Source organism: Rhipicephalus sanguineus, chromosome 8, assembly GCF_013339695.2.
Source record: "Rhipicephalus sanguineus isolate Rsan-2018 chromosome 8, BIME_Rsan_1.4, whole genome shotgun sequence".
NCBI classification, from domain to species: Eukaryota; Metazoa; Arthropoda; class Arachnida; order Ixodida; family Ixodidae; genus Rhipicephalus; species Rhipicephalus sanguineus.
The window spans coordinates 24,112,235-24,127,958 of record NC_051183.1 but is presented as its reverse complement, the minus strand read 5'-3'; the positions used below and the strand labels follow the sequence as shown (position 1 = coordinate 24,127,958).

Here is a 15,724-nt window from a genome sequence, read left to right as displayed (position 1 = left end):
GTCGCTAGACAACATAACTCCCAAAGACATGAATTGTCTAAGTTGCCGTGCAAATAATATACCCTTAAAATTACAGACCACTACTATGACAACAATTTTCGTGCCCTTAAACAACGAAAATTTTTCCTGAAGTGTATTTATCAAGTTTCATTTCAAGCAGCAACATTTTGTGGGAAACTGCGACCACGAACCTTCCGCAAGCTATTCTGGGCATTGTCAATTTCCGCCACTGATTAAATCTGATTGGCACAGAGGGTTGCTATGACCTCCGAATGGCTTAAAGGGACACTAAAGAGCAAAACGATTTTTCTCGCATTAGTAAAGTAGTCTTCCACGATAGCAAAAACACCACGCTTGCTGCGAGAAGACGCTTAATAAGCAAGAAAACGCGCAAAAAGAAAACACAGGTGGCGACGCCACCTTGGAATTTCCGCACCATTTGCCGTGACATCACATATTTTTGGCGGCGCCTGCTTGGGCCTACGTAGTTCCTAATCTGTTAAATCGAAGTACATTCTCCTCTGAGGCGGCCAGAGAGTTGACATAATGAGTTTGTGGAAATTTCGCCAAGCCAGTGGCGCCAAAATATGTTAAATGCTCTTTGAAATCTTCTACGTCACGAATTACAAAGTTCGGCGCGAAAGTTAAAAATGAAACTGAACTTGGTTTTCTCCTATAATAAGCCTATGGTGGTGATAATTACACAAGAGTTCTCCGAGCACAGTTTATCAATCTAAACCAATTCATTGTTTCTCTTTAGTGTCCCTTTAAAATGTCGCCATTATGAAACTTGACAAGATAGCCAAATTTGACAGTGTCCCCCATATTTTTTACAAACATGTTTTTGTCAAACGTGCGCCGGTTATGCCGAGCAAAAGTTCTTGTGCGATGCGTGGCGGGCAGGGCCATTTGGTGGCAAGAAACTAAATGCCACATGACTGCTCTCTGAACTCTGATCAACTGATGCGCACGTGACGTGATGCGCAATGCGTTTTTTTCTACTCCAAGTACAGTAAAACCCCATTAATTCGAACTCGGTTATTTCGAAATCCTGCTTTATTCGAAGGGTTTCCGCGGTCCTGTATTTTGCAATGTAAATCTGAGTGGATATCTTGAAGCGGCGGTCAGCGGCAGCCCGGTTAATTTGAAAACTTTGGGTGCCATGTGCCAATTCCCGATCCCCATTTCGCCGCAACTCCGTGGAAGTGACGGCCATTAGGAGCCACAGGGCAATGCAGTGTAGCGATATTAATGAGTGAGAGTTGAAGCAACTCAGCCTCGCTGGTGCTAGCGCAAGAAAAAGTAATAAAGAAAAAAAGAAAACGCAGTCTCGTGGTCAGCTACAACATGCGCCTGCGGAAAATAAGACATGCTTCACTGCAACACAGCGGTGACACGCGGGCAGCATGTCGCATGCTTCTCACGTCAGTGCGTCATGATTTACCCATTCTTTTTGGGAAAATAAAAGATAATAAAGGACGACCTGACAGAATTCATGATGTATGCGAACCTCCGATTGGCGGTTGCTATGGCAATTTGCGCACTTGCACTGCTGGCGGAGTACTTGCCTGTAACGCCCTTACTTCAAAAACTCGGTTCGAAAACTTCAACGATCATGTTTTCCAGCCAAACCACATTGCGGATTCCGTCACACTGGTCATTATCATATTCTTTATTTTACCAGAAAGAATGGGCGAATGGTCGCATCATTACGCGCTGATGCTGCGAGGAGCAGGTGACATGCTGCCCGCGTGTCACCACTGTGCTGCAGTGAAGCACGCCTTTTTTTTCCGCAGGCACGCATTTCAGCTGACCACAAGACCTTTTTTTTTTTTTTTTTGCGCTGACAGCAGCGAGGCCCGCCGTTTTCCCAGGTATCCGGCAAAAATGGGACCGCTTATTGCTGGAAAACAACCCTTGGAGCCGCAAACTAGAAGGCCAAACGACCACCTCTGATTACTTTCAGTAATTCAAAGTTCCTTGCATCCCGCTTTTTGTATGTTTCGTTAATTCAAAAACCTGCTTAATTCGAAAGTTTTTCACAGTCCCAGTGACTTTGAATTAACGAGGTTTTACTGTAGTAACACGTAGCGGCGCGAATTCATGATGAATCCTGTTGGGCATGCATCAAAATTACATGTGTGTCCCACCAGCCACACATCAATCGTGCCTGAAATCACGCTGTGTAGTTCCACCTGAAGTTTCCGAGAAATTTATAGCCATGTTCACGCAATTAAAAACGTGCGTCACACAATCACAAATATTAAAACCTTCCCTTTACACTTTAAAATAACCATTGCAGCTCAAGGCCAGGGCACTGACCTCATGCCCGTTCTATAAAAAAACAACCATTTTTGCTGCAAGCAATTGGTCGAGGCTTGCACTTACATCAATAACGGGTGATTGACGTGCCAGCCTCGACTAATCGTACACGGCAAAATTTCGCAAGCCAAAACTGAATATTCAACAATCAATGAAACGCAGAACATGTACAGTCGACCACGAAAGTTGAGGGACCACGTGAGTGTGTGGCCGAAAACCTCTTCGCGACATCTGCACTGTCAGCGGTTATTGACAACAACGCTACGCCCAAGATGTATTTTTAACGTGACGTGCTCTTCAGCAGTCGTGGCTACAAGCTTCTGTCTCAAGAGCAGCCATTAGAATAAATGTTATCAAATGTAACCTTTCTCACAAAGTAATAGAGCAGAATCTCGGTGATACGAATCTCATAGGGGAGCAAATATAGTATTCGTATCCCCAAAAAGAAGTCACAGTTTCGCCGCAACAGGGAAGCAATGAATGCGATAGCAACAAATTGGAATGTAACACGAAGAACAGAAAGCACCTCGAAATTTCCAGCACATCGCTCAAGCACAAAGGAGGCATGAAAAGAACACACACAGGGCGAGCGCGAACTATCAAGTGTCACAGTTGTTACTTACAGTCGAACACAGATATATCAAACCCACAAATATCGAATTTTCGGCTATATCGAACTCGTAAATTATCCCCTTGAAAATCCGCTGTAAAAGTATAGAAATTCGCACATTTATATCGAACGGCATTTTTACTCGCCATCGGATATATCGAACACCACGCGAGCTGGAAGGCGCGCGTCGGCACTCGCTGCGCCCTGCGACCTTCGCGGCACCGTGCCTCTGCCGACACCCGATACGCTCGAGAAACGTGAGGGCAAGAGGGCTCCGACTGTACTCCTGTTGGGCGCATTCTCCAACTTGCGGAACAGCTTTTTTTTTCTTTTTTTTTTTCCTCTCTCTCTTTCTCGTGCTTTCTCCGCATTACCGTCGGCTCGGAGAACAGGAACGAAGTAGCCGGCGACCTCCTCCTTTCACCTTTTTTTTTTTAGAAGAGGAACGAAGGAGCCGGCGGCTTATTCCTTTCGCCTTTTTTTTTTTGTGTTTTGTGAGTTTTGATCAGCCAACCACAGCCCGCGCCTTTCGTATTTGCTCAGTCAACCACAGCTCGCGCCTTCCACACATCGCTGCTGCCCTCGCAGGTAGCCCGGGCGCCTGGGTAGCCATCGCCGCCATCGCAACAGATTGCGAGCACTTTGTTGGCGGAGTCCATTTCTGTAGTTGTCGCATACCACCGCGTTCCTCTTTTGTGTGCGTGCTGTGCAAGCTGTGCAAAGGCGCTGCAGACTGCTTGAATTTTCGACTTCTAGTGTAGCAATGGCCAGCATCAAGAAGCGCAGGAACCTTGACTTTGCGACGAAGTTGAAAGCCATACAGCGCGTTGAGGCGGGTGAAAAAAGTTCAGCGGTGGCGGATGACATCAGGATATCACGGAGCACGCTGAGCAGTGAACGTCGGGAGGCTGTCGTGTGCGCGCTCCTGCCCACAGGAAAGTAGAACAGGCACTCTCTGCCTGGTTCTTGAACAGGCACTCTATGACAGGCACCTGGCAAGACATGAAGACGGACACTGTGGCCAACTGTTTCCGGAAGGCGGGCTTCGTGACGGCGGAACTTGCGGAAACCGGTGAAGACTGCGACGACAAGCGCATAGACGACGCGTTTCACAAGTTGTCGTCCCTCTTCACGGCTGCCGTACAGCCCAAAGTGTCTGCGGACGATTTCGTGGAAGCGGACTGCAATGTTCAGGCTGTTGCGAGCCTCGCTGACGAGGACATTGTAGCTGCGGTCGCAGGGACCCAGGATGCCCAGGCCGACAGCTCAAGTGGCAACGAAGATCGTCAGGACGAGGCGGCGGCTGCACGCGTGTACTCTGCCGCTGAAGTAGCAGCAGCGTTCGGCTTGATTCGCCGTTGTTGTGGTGACATGGAGGGAACCGGGCTGTCGAACCTGGACAGCCTCAATAAGACAGAAGCCAGCGTCTTCAACTTCATTTCGAAGATACAGATTCTGTTGCATCGTGTGTGTGGAATTGGTTGTCATTCTTGAATGCGCCGATTGTAGGTGATCGTCCGCCACCGGTAAGGTCTCGGGACCTGTATTTTCTTATATCGAATTTTTCATATATCGAACTAATTCACGATCCCCTTCGAGTTCGATATATCAGTGTTTAACTGTATTTCTATTTGAACAGCGTGCTCGTATCGCAAACGCGGCCGCTGCAGCAAGTGAAGTGACCTTTGCACGCTTTGTAACTTCAACGCGGACATCGCGGTGAAAGCACAAGATCCCTCCACGAGGCATGCGCGCACTACACTACGTGCGGAGCGATGACCTTTAAAGCACACCTCTCGTGCACTTTGCACCCTCTCGCTGGTGAGTAAGAAAGCACGCTGAAGTATATGATGTATATGAATAGCTTGCCGTTAGCATGCTGAAAGACGGTACTCTTTGTGGTGTAGCCGTCTAACGCCGTGCGCTGCGGAACAAGAGGTCGGCCGTTTGATATCAAGCATCGGAAAGTATTTCTGAATTATTTTTCTTTGAGGCTTCTACATATATATTAAATATATATACACACACATATACATATATGGTGCATGACCGCGGCGACGGCGACGGCAAAAGCCAGCTGAGACTCGCAATAATCGCAATACAACTAGCAAAATCCATTTCTAAACCGCGATAAACACAACAAAACATTTATTTCCGTCTAAATAACTCCCGCAAGTCTTTCTGCGACACACGCGAACGGACCGATAAGGGATGACGCAGCTGGCTGCCGTGAACATGCGAGTCAAAGGTTCGCGTGATGCCAACTGAAAATTAAGTGCCAAACTCCGCTCCGCCATAGTCATAAGCGAAAAACGACAGGAACGCCAAAACGCTTCACGCCTTTTTACGATTTCATTGCCTTTAATCTGAGCGTTAGCCGCGTACCTTTGGAGCGTGTAGTTGCTATCAATGATCAGATCAACAGCAATCGCAGTTTCGCGCGATGCAGATGAGGCAAACGGGACTGTTTTCAATCCATGTGCGTTGGCTTCGCACGTGCCTTCTAAACTACGTCGTTCATTGCTATCTATGATCACGTTTTCCGTGATTTTGTCCGCCGCGGTTGCAGGAAGCAGCATCGCTTTGACTTGGTGAGCATTGGATGCGCATACATTTTCGGAGTTTCGTTGTCGCCATACACGATCGCGCCAATAACGACCGTGGTTTCGTCCACGGCGGTTGCAGCAGACGAAAACCACACTTCTGACGTGTGCGTGCGCTGGCTGCACATGCATACTTCCAAAGCTTCTGGAGCATGCTACTCAAGGCAGCTGCTGGACGGTTTCGGTAGCACAGTTCATACTATCTGTCGCGATGCGGAGAAGTGTTCGGAACTCAGACTTTTGGCCAACTGGACACAATGAGATTTGGCCGGGGAATTTTACAAACTCGTATCAGACCGAAATTTGTATCAGGTGGGTTCGTATGACCGAGATTTTACTGTATCTACACAAGGGCACACCATTCAAGGTATGCTGTGACACCTGCGAGTCTGCTATCAAAGTAGAAGTGTGAGAGTCATACTGCAGATAAGCACTTTGCGCGAAAACAACAAACAGTTCACTGCGCGGCAGTAGAAAATTGATATGCCAACGAATAACAAGACCCATTTCCAGGCCAGTGCTGTGGTCGACTGTAGGTGGCGCACCACTAGGTGGTGCGGACAGGCAGTTTGGCACGCGCTCACGTGGTCCATAAACTTTTGTGGTTGACTGTACAAGGTTCCACCCCAGGACAACCACAGAACACTACTGCACACCACCATTGTTGCGACATGCAACACCACATGAAACTACAGCCACAACAGGTGCAATGGTGCCAGCGGCTGTGGGAAGAGAGCACTGACCTCTGCCGCTCAGACTTGTAAGCAGACGTGAGCTCATCGAACAGCTTGGTGTTCATCTCCATGAAGGTCTTGAGCACATTGTAGACGAGCGCCACGATGGTCTGGTTCCAGTGCTCCTTGGAGATGCGGTACAGTGCGGGGAACATGAGCGGCATCACCACCTGGTTGTTCTCCTCAATCAGGCTCAGGATGTACTCGTTGTTCCAGAAGTACAGCGCCCGCTCTGCCACCTGGTGGCAGTAGACAGAGAAAGTTGCACAGGATCCCCTAGCATATTCATACAATCCGCTGATAATAGTATACATTAATTTTTCTGTCACCTCGCTGTCTTATTTGCAATGAAGTTTCATTTCGTGCAGTTATGCAGCAAGCTGAAACGCCATCTTTAAAGTCACGTTTAATATTAAATAAAATGTAGAATGCCGAACATTGAACCTCACCTCTACAAAGATTACTGGCTGGTGGTCAATGGGGTTTATCGTCCTAATGCGACTCGGGCTATGCAAGACACCGCAGTGGAGAACGATTTCGACCATCTGGGCTTCTCTTACGTGCATCGACATCGCACAGTGCACTATCCCTTGCTTTCTGCCTCCATCGAAACACGGCCACAGTGGCCACTGTAACCACTAAGATTACTGCAGCATGTCTCCACTGAGACAGCATGGTTATGATGCCTGCGGATAGTTTTTAAGCATAACGCGGCCCACAGAAAGTGAAAGAGAAGGGGGGAAGAGTAGAGCACTCACCTGAAAGTGTGGGCTACACACACACTTGGCTATTTGCTTGAAGAGGGGTTCCTGAATCTTGGCAAATTGCGTTGGCTCTATCACGTCGAGGATCTCTTCTATTTCCCCGAGAAACATTACCTGTAAGCAAAGCATGGTCGTGCGTAGAGAGTGGATTGAATGGAGACCTTATCGCTAGAAACAATTAGAAAGCTGCCTGGAAAAAAATGTGGCAAAGGGAGCAAGCACACTACCGCACTGTTCACCATCCCAAATTGCATCGCTGCGTTCGTCAGTACAATAGGTTCCAACTTGAAAATTGCTACAAATCCCACAAACAGCAAAAGAAACGCGTAGGGGGAAGTAGCATCCACTTGAACAGTTTATACCCACAGCATAGAAGCTTGGTGGGATGTGTACGCACTTGATCAGCCCGATTTACTTTAGGTCAAGGCATAAAAGCAGCTGCATAATTGCAATACAATGAAAACTGACAAACAAAACAATGTTCTCAGATTACAGCAGCCCCCAAGGAAGACCTCTACCGCAGGAAGAGAACTAATAAATGGGGTATTTCAGAAATACTGAGTATGTTATAGAAGCTTTTTAAACTGTGATGATGTCCTTCTTGATTTACTCAATATTCTGGAAACACTAAAAAAAAATTTGTCCTCGGATGTACGCTTTCCCTGGCATTTCTTTTCCGCAAAGCTCTCGTGTCTGGTGTTCAGCTCTATCGTACGACACATTATGGTGGGGAGTGGAGGCCTGTGGCTTTAGCTGCATCAAGAGATGGCCCGAATGCAGCGATGCAAGCGCCACTCGTTGATGAGACAAGGTGCATGAAGGACACTTGCTTTCTTCTGGTTGGCTGCAAAACAGCACTGCACACTGGCTGACTGCACGCATGGTGCGTTTCAACGGAATTCCTTGTGAACGGCTTCAGAGTGGCAGCATAATGGGCAAACATGACTACTGCATACACACTTCATTGGTGGAAGTGTACTAATGACACATCAACCTATTATCACTGCATGGGAAGTCAACTTCCACAATTCCCTCAGCATGTACAGTATGGTCCACTGTTAAAGGAAACACTCAAATGAGCAACTTTCATTTTGTTGGCCCCCTAGCGGCTAGTGGATACGGAAAGATTGTTCGTGCACGTTACTAGTCTATCATAAAGGTTTGAAACTGTAAACCACCAGTAGCGTTATGCAAATCTAAGCCATTATGCTTTTGTAGGAGAGCGAAATCCGGACATACCCGAAACGCAAGTGTTCCCTTTAACAGTGGACCCGTCTGTACATAGGCAGCTAGTCTATCATCTATCGGCATTTTCTCTTAGCTGGATTAGTGTACAGAAAAAAACAGTGCCGGGGTTACAAAGTCTTTCAAGAAAAGAAGCAAACAATTACTACATCGACACAACCGTGGATGGCAACTATGCAGTACAAACGGCACGTCGCAAAAACACTGTCACGTGCAGTGGTAGACACAAAAGCACATTCCTAGAACACATTCCTGTCACCGCTATACAGTTCCCGTTAACGAAAATGGCAACACAAACTATTTCACTTGGTTTTGGTTGGATGTACATTCACAGTTTTGTATTAAGCGGTGCACCATGGTCGGTGTGCACAGAGGATTGTCCTGGCTGACCAGACTTTAACGACATTAGTTAATAAGGGTCAAATTAACGAATTGTTTACTCGGCATGAGCATTAATTTCTTCTGTAATAAGTGGGATGTCCACACTGCAGCTGAGAGTCACATCCGCAGCCTAGTGCTTAGTTGCTGAACAAAGTACAGCAGAACCCTGTTCATACGTTTTTTTCTTTTTTGAAAACGCGGGCAAAAACGCACTATCCAGGAAAACGTACAGTCCCAATTCACTGAAACATTGCAGTTTTGCTTGATAACGATATCGCGAACATTGGCAGCGGGAAATCACACGAAACGGGAATGTATCAACGTGGTTCTACTGTAGTACTCACTGCGACGAGTGAAAAAAAAAAAAAAAAAGTGTACCCACCTCTTTTTGACTGCAAGTCTTGGGCCAGAACTTTAGTAATCCCTTCATGACCTGCATGGGAACAGAAGGGAGCGGGCCCTTTTTATAGGGAGCAGGTGTCAATCAAAGTTCACTGGTAGAGACATGCTAAGAAGAATCACACGAGGCAGGCAACGCACTTAGCCTGGAAGGGAGCGTGAGCACGCGACAACACAAGCGCGACAAACCACCAAAGCTGAAAGAGAGAGAAGAGGCACAGATAGTGAGGAACGGAAAGCAAAGCTCCCACTTCGGGAGAGTACAAATCCATACCTGCCAACCCAGCAACTTCGAAATTCGGGAGATTCGTAGAGCGGAGGTAAAGGTTCATTCACACCTGCGGCTTAGCACCGGTCACGCGACCAGTTTGCAACTGGCAGTCAAAACGAGACTCAAAGCGACGGATATTTCCACCTGCATGCGACTGATATATGTCGCCACATAGAATTCACGTCTGCTCGTATATAGCTTGCATTGCCATTGCCCCGTAATATAAGCTGATGTCTTCTTTCTGCGCACGTGATTGGCTCAGAGCGTTGCGACTGCAGTCGCGCGACTGAAAAATCGAGCAGCGAGCGACTGAGCCAAAGTAGTCGCATTGCGACCAACACAGTCATTTGTGGCCATTTGCCACCAGTCGCTTTGCATTTGACTTTGCTAGTCGCGCGACCGTTGCTAGTTGCCGGTGTGAACAAACGAGCCTCAAGAGGGTGGGTGCAAGAAAATAACACTCACGTACGTATTTATTTACCGTTTCTCAGGGCCATAGAAATGTGACACACAACTCTGCGAGATTGCCAGTAAATTTTCTAGACGGCAGCGACCGTAATAGTACTCACAATTGCACGCGTGTGAGAACAAACTGTGCTGTGTGCCATGACAGCTACCAGCCCTTCCCAGTCTTATACCGGTGTCACGCGGGCACTTTTTATCGCCATAACGACCGATCGGGATTAGGCTTGCTCAGGGTGAGATGCTGCCTCGCGATCTGGGAGCCAGATCGGGAGCCAGATCGCGAGGTCCCAGATCACAAGGTCCCAGATCGCGAGGAGCCAGATCGCGAGGAGCCAGATCACGATTTGGTTTACTTTTACGCCAAACTCGATCCGGATTTGTTTGCACTGTGTAGCAGCGACCATTGTTGATCACAATCAATAAACCCGGTACGGACAGGCCTTGATTGCAGTCAAAAATGCCTGCGTGACATTGTTAATGGTACACTTTTGCACATCAATACAGTTTGATCTTTTTACGGCCTCCTTCAAAGTACTTAAAAGGATGTATGTGGTTTCTACATAGATTCAGGTTGCAATGTTTTGACATCTTTGATTTCGTTGCCTTTTAAGATGAAAGTGTGAGTTGAAATATGTTAAAGCACTAGTATGCCCATGTATATATGCGCGTGTGTGTGGCTTTGTGTTTGTATAATAATGTAAGAGTGTATGTACATATACAGTAAACCCTCGTTAACTCGAACTCGCTTATCTCGAAATCTCGGTTAAGTCGAAACTTTTTTTCGCCGTGCATTAACCTCCCATAGGTGCTATGTATTTGCCCCCTCTTATCTCGAAACGTTTTCCGGAGGGAACAGCGGATATCTCGAAATCTTGACCGGGAGGGCCGAAGGCAAAGTCCACTCCCAACAGGAAACGAGGGCTCCATGCGAACGCTTAGCTCTTACTATACGTGCCGAACGCGGTCGTGAAGGCCGAATTTGAAATTCCCGCGGACGCAGCCGTTTCCTATCAGCCTTGTCAAGCAACCGTGGGAGTGATCACATGTGCGCACCTGCGCGCGACTTATGCGCCGTGGGCGGCGTGTGCAAGCGTGGGCCAGTCAGTACGCAACCTAACCCTTGCATGTGCGAGCTGGTATTCTTTGTTTTCCCCGCGATCTGCGCACGACGCATCTTGAGTTCAGTTTTGCTGAGTAGTGAGTGGTGTGTGCAACGAACGCTTCCCAATATCGACCACGATGTCCCGCCCAAAGCAGTGCAAATCTCTGACGTTGGAGAGAAAAGTCGAGCTAATCAAGGAAGTAGAAAAGGCAGGTCGAAGCAAGTCGTGCATCGCCAAGGAATTCGGCATCCCTTTGTCAACCCTCTCGACAGTGCTCAAGAACAAACAAAAGGTTTTGGAAGGCTTCGAGCAAAGCTTCTCAAGCAAACGGAAGCGCGTTCGAGCGTCCAAATTCCCGGACGTCGAATCAGCACTTCTGTTGTGGCTCCAAAACGTTCGAGCAGCCAATCTTCCCGTGACAACCCAAATGATGATGGAAAAAGCAGACGCTTTGGCACTGCAGATGGGTCACGCGGACTTCAGCTGCAGCAATGGCTGGTTCGAGCGGTTTAAGAAGCGAAATAACGTGTCATCGAAGCCTATCCACGGCGAAAGCGGCATTGTCGACGAACAGGCTGCAGACGCATGGCGCAACCTACGCCTCGCCGAGCTGCAAAAGGAGTACGCGGACAAGGACATTTTTAACCTCGACGAAGCCGCTCTCTTTTACAAAATGCTGCCTAACCGCACATACACACCAAAAGGCGAAGCGTGCTCGGGCGCTAAGCAACGCAAAAACAGGATAACCATTCTTTTTGGTGCCAACGCTACCGGCGATGAAAAGCTGCCCCTCCTCATTATTGGCAAGTCGCTTAATCCCAGGTGTTTCCGAAATGCACGGCTCCCGAGGGATGTGACATACCGCGCCAATAAAACGGCCTGGATGACGGCGGCGCTTTTCGAAGAGCATGTCCGTGCGCTTGACCGGAAGATGGCAAAGGACGGTCGGAAAGTGTTGTTTGTTGTGGATAACTGCCCCGGTCACGGAAAAATCGACAACTTGGCGGCTGTTAGGCTGGAGTTCCTGCCGGCGAACATGACGTCCGTTCTCCAGCCAATGGATCAGGGAGTCATTGAGATTGCCCGCAAGTATTATAGGAAGAGCCTGCTGCACCGAATTCTGCTGTCATACGACAATGGGAAAAAGTATGAAATCGATCTGCTGGGTGCAATCAATCTGATGGCCGAAGCCTGGCGCCAACTACGCCCGCTGGCGATTGCTAACTGCTTCGCACATGCAGGGTTTTCTCGCGCCCCCGAATCGATCGAAGAAGACATTGGCGCAGAATTCAGCGGCTGTGATGAGCTGTGCAATGAAGTGCGCAAGGCAACTGGCTGCGTGAACGATACTGAAGACGGCGAGATGGCCTTTGAGGAGTATGCGCTCTACGAGGCGGACGTCCCCGTTACCGGAATGCTGTCGGACGCCGATATCGTTGAGATGGCCGTGAACGACGCAGAAGACCATGCAGACGAGGAAGAGCCCCGAGAAGTGCTTACGACGACAGAAACACGTAACGTGCTGCGCTTGCTCCGCAACAAGGTCGAATGCAGCGGTGGCGACCAACGGCTCATGCGATGTGTTGAGCAACTGGAGAACGCCTTTCTGGGACCGAACGCGAACGCGAAACAGGCGAGCATCACGCAGTTTTTTGGTCCTCGGTAATAAATTTTTTTTTTCGCTCTGAATTCTTGTGCTTTACTACGGTTGCCGTCTCGTGCAGTGGAGCTTTTCCTGGCAGCACTGGCTTTTCTTTTACAGTGACCTGGGCAAACATTTTCGGCGTTTTGCTTAACTCGAAATACCGCTTATCTCGAAATTTTCCCTGGATTTTACGGCTTCGAGTTAACGAGGGATTACTGTATATGTGAGTTTATGTGTGATATTGCCTCACTGCCAAATACAAAGGGTTGTAGGCTAGTCAAGCTGTCCGGGGACAGCTTTTTTTCTACAATCCCCTCATCTGTATTTCACAAAGATGGCAAATAAACTTATTATTATTATTATTATTATTACTATTATTATTATGACACCAGTGTACTACAGCAAAATGGACCTAAAAAGCGTTCCACACATCGTAGAACAAGGCCAAAAAATTTCAAAGCCGCTGTCCTTCGTTTTTTTTTTGTTTCATGGTGGGGTTAGGGATGTTTTTCGGAAGACCTATTATGGTCCCGTCCGTACAACAGTCAGAATTGCTCAAAGTTCACGAGTCTCCACACAAATCTGGAGAGTTGGCAGGCATGCAAATCTCTGGCTCGAGCGACATTGCAGAGAGAAAAACAGCAGACAGAGAACAAGGACGTCAGCAAAGGCGACATTACAGCACTGTGGCGCCGTCTAGGAACAATCTTCACCACTTGGGTTCTTTCAACGCATATAAGCTAGGGTTAGTTGTGCATTACCCGAGGCATCAAGTTAACCCCGTACAGCATGAACTTTCATTTTTCCTAGTGAAAAAGAAAAAACAAAACAAAAATCGGGCAAGCATTTTCTTAGGCCACATTGCCGCAGTTTTGAAAAAGAATTTTATGATATAATATTGTGATCCTATGTTATTGTGCGATGAATATTCTTGATACACAGGGTGTTGCTAGAGCCAGCGTTTCGACCTTGAAGAAGACAAGACTACTTGTCGAAACGCTGGCTCTAGTGACAACCTGTGTTAAAGAATGTTCACCTTTCCAAGCCTTCATTTTCCCCTCAAATTCTGCCATGTTATTGCATATCACATACGATACACCATGCACCTATGGGTATGGTTTATGGCAATGAAAAGAACAGCTTAGGTTTCAGAAAACATATTGCCTCAAAAAAGTGTGTTTTTCTCACTGCTCTAGCATTCAAGAGCCTCGTTATTACAAGTCTAAGGGGGAGCCAGAATAACTTCGTTACGTCCGTTATGTCATTACACCCATGACTACTGCAATGTACACCTAACAGGGTGTACAGTAATACCTCGTTAACTCGAACTCGCATATCTCGAAAAATCGGCTAAGTCGAAGTTTTCCGCAGTACCGAACAATTCCCCATAGGTGCAATGTATTTATTGCCCTTTATCTCGAAGTATTTCCGTGCCCACTTTCGGTTATCTCGAAATCTCGACTGAGAATGGAACCAAAACTTCGCCGTGGAACCGTTTCACAAAACACTAGCGGCAAAATGTCATACGTTTCACAAGGTTCGCGCGAGGCTGCCGCGTTTACGACGAAGTAGACACTGTTCCCGAAAGTAAAGTCGGAACCTAGCGGCATACCAACTTTGTCGAGCAACCCTGTGTCACGTCATGTGACGCTATAGACGTCCACATAAGCAGGCCCTGCCAACTAGCTCGGGTCGTACACGTTTTGTTTACCGTCAGAGATGGGATTTCAGCATTTTATTTACGCAAGGCACGTCGCGCGGATATTTTCGTCGGCCGTGCGATGTGGTGAGGATAACGCCACCAAAGCAAAGCAAGTCACTGATGCTGCAAAGAAAGGTAGCCCTAATCAAAGAAACGGATTCGAGGCTCGAAGTTTCCGGACGTCAAAACGGCGCTAAATGTGTGGCATCGTGCGAGAGGAGCCCCTTCCAGTCACATCGACAGATAAGGCCGATTCTCTGGACTTAGCGGTGGGCTAAACTGATCTAGCCTGCAACATCGGCTGGTTTGACCATTTTCTTAAGCCAAACAACGTGGCGTCACGCACAGTGATCGCGGCAGCATCGACGCAGCTACTCGAGGGGTGACGACATCCGCCGAAACAAGAAACATGCTTCGCTTGACGCGAAATAAATTTGAGTGCAGCGGCGGGGATGATCGGCACATGCGATGTGTTAAGCAACTCGAGAAAGCTTTGCTAGGTGCAAGTGTTACTGAGAGGCAGACCAGCCTTAGTCAGTCTCTCTGCACTAAATAAAAAGGCAGTGCCGAAAAACACAGCTGGTTAATACTGTATGTCACTATTTTTGTTCATAACCTTTACAAAGAGCCAGTTAGGCGCTCCTGTTAAGAAACTGGTCAGTAGGGATAACGTTTCTAGATAAAACTGAACTTCTCAATGGAGTTTGCCCAACTTTGCTTATCTCGAAAATCTGCTTATCTCGAAATTTTTTCTGGTTTTTACTACTTCGAGTTAACGAGGTATTACTGTATATGCAATACACGCCTAACATGCAGAGAAAACGACAACATGGTCCGCCGTACCACTACACAGCCACGTATGCGATGGAATTTAATGAGAACCAGTGTTCAAGGTAAACCAGTAGGCAGGGCCTCCGAGATCGCCACAGTGCGATCGCAAAATGTCGCAGCCAGGCGTACCCACTGCCAGTCTTTTGTTATGCTGCAAAGTAGTGCGTCCACAACAGACTATGGCACAATCAAGTTGAGCGCTTCGGCGTCGTCGAGCAATGTACGGGCTTTGAGAGAAGCACTAGCGGTGAGCTATTAAGACTACCCGAGGCTTTTTGAGAAGTATTTCAAACATGTTTAGACTGTGATGATTTAAGGGGAGATGTGGGTCTTGATAAGTGTGTTTTTAATAGTTGGATGAACGGAATGAAATTTAATACACTTATTCAGTTTTTTCTGCAGATTCCAAATCTCTGAGTAGATTTTTAATAGCTGCATTAGAACAAAAGATATGCTAGTTCTAAAACGTTTTCTAGCACAATCCTTACGGGGATTTTTGGCAACTTCCTTTCGTCAAACACAAAAGCTAGCCGATGATGCTATTTATTTCATTATAATGTTGTTTACCAAATGATAATTCTCGGTAAGTGTAAAGTGTATGAAGCAAAAATTTTTCACTCATATTTGCATCTGTTTATTTTACATTCGA

The 15,724-nt window shown here is 47.3% G+C and overlaps 1 protein-coding gene across 2 annotated transcripts in view; it reads right to left on the bottom strand.

Annotated features, from left to right (window-relative positions):
• Positions 1-15,724, bottom strand: part of LOC119401560 (serine/threonine-protein phosphatase 2A 56 kDa regulatory subunit epsilon isoform) — a 67,639-nt gene that overhangs the window by 7,797 nt on the left and 44,118 nt on the right. The window contains exons 7-9 of one of the 2 annotated variants that reach the window (XM_037668459.2): positions 9,042-9,119; positions 7,028-7,147; positions 6,279-6,508 (exon numbers count right to left, since the gene is read on the bottom strand). In XM_037668459.2, the coding sequence (XP_037524387.1) occupies positions 6,279-6,508; positions 7,028-7,147; positions 9,042-9,119 (428 nt within the window). The remainder of the gene's footprint in view (positions 1-6,278; positions 6,509-7,027; positions 7,148-9,041; positions 9,120-15,724) is intronic. The other variant, XM_037668460.2, reaches the window with a different exon arrangement.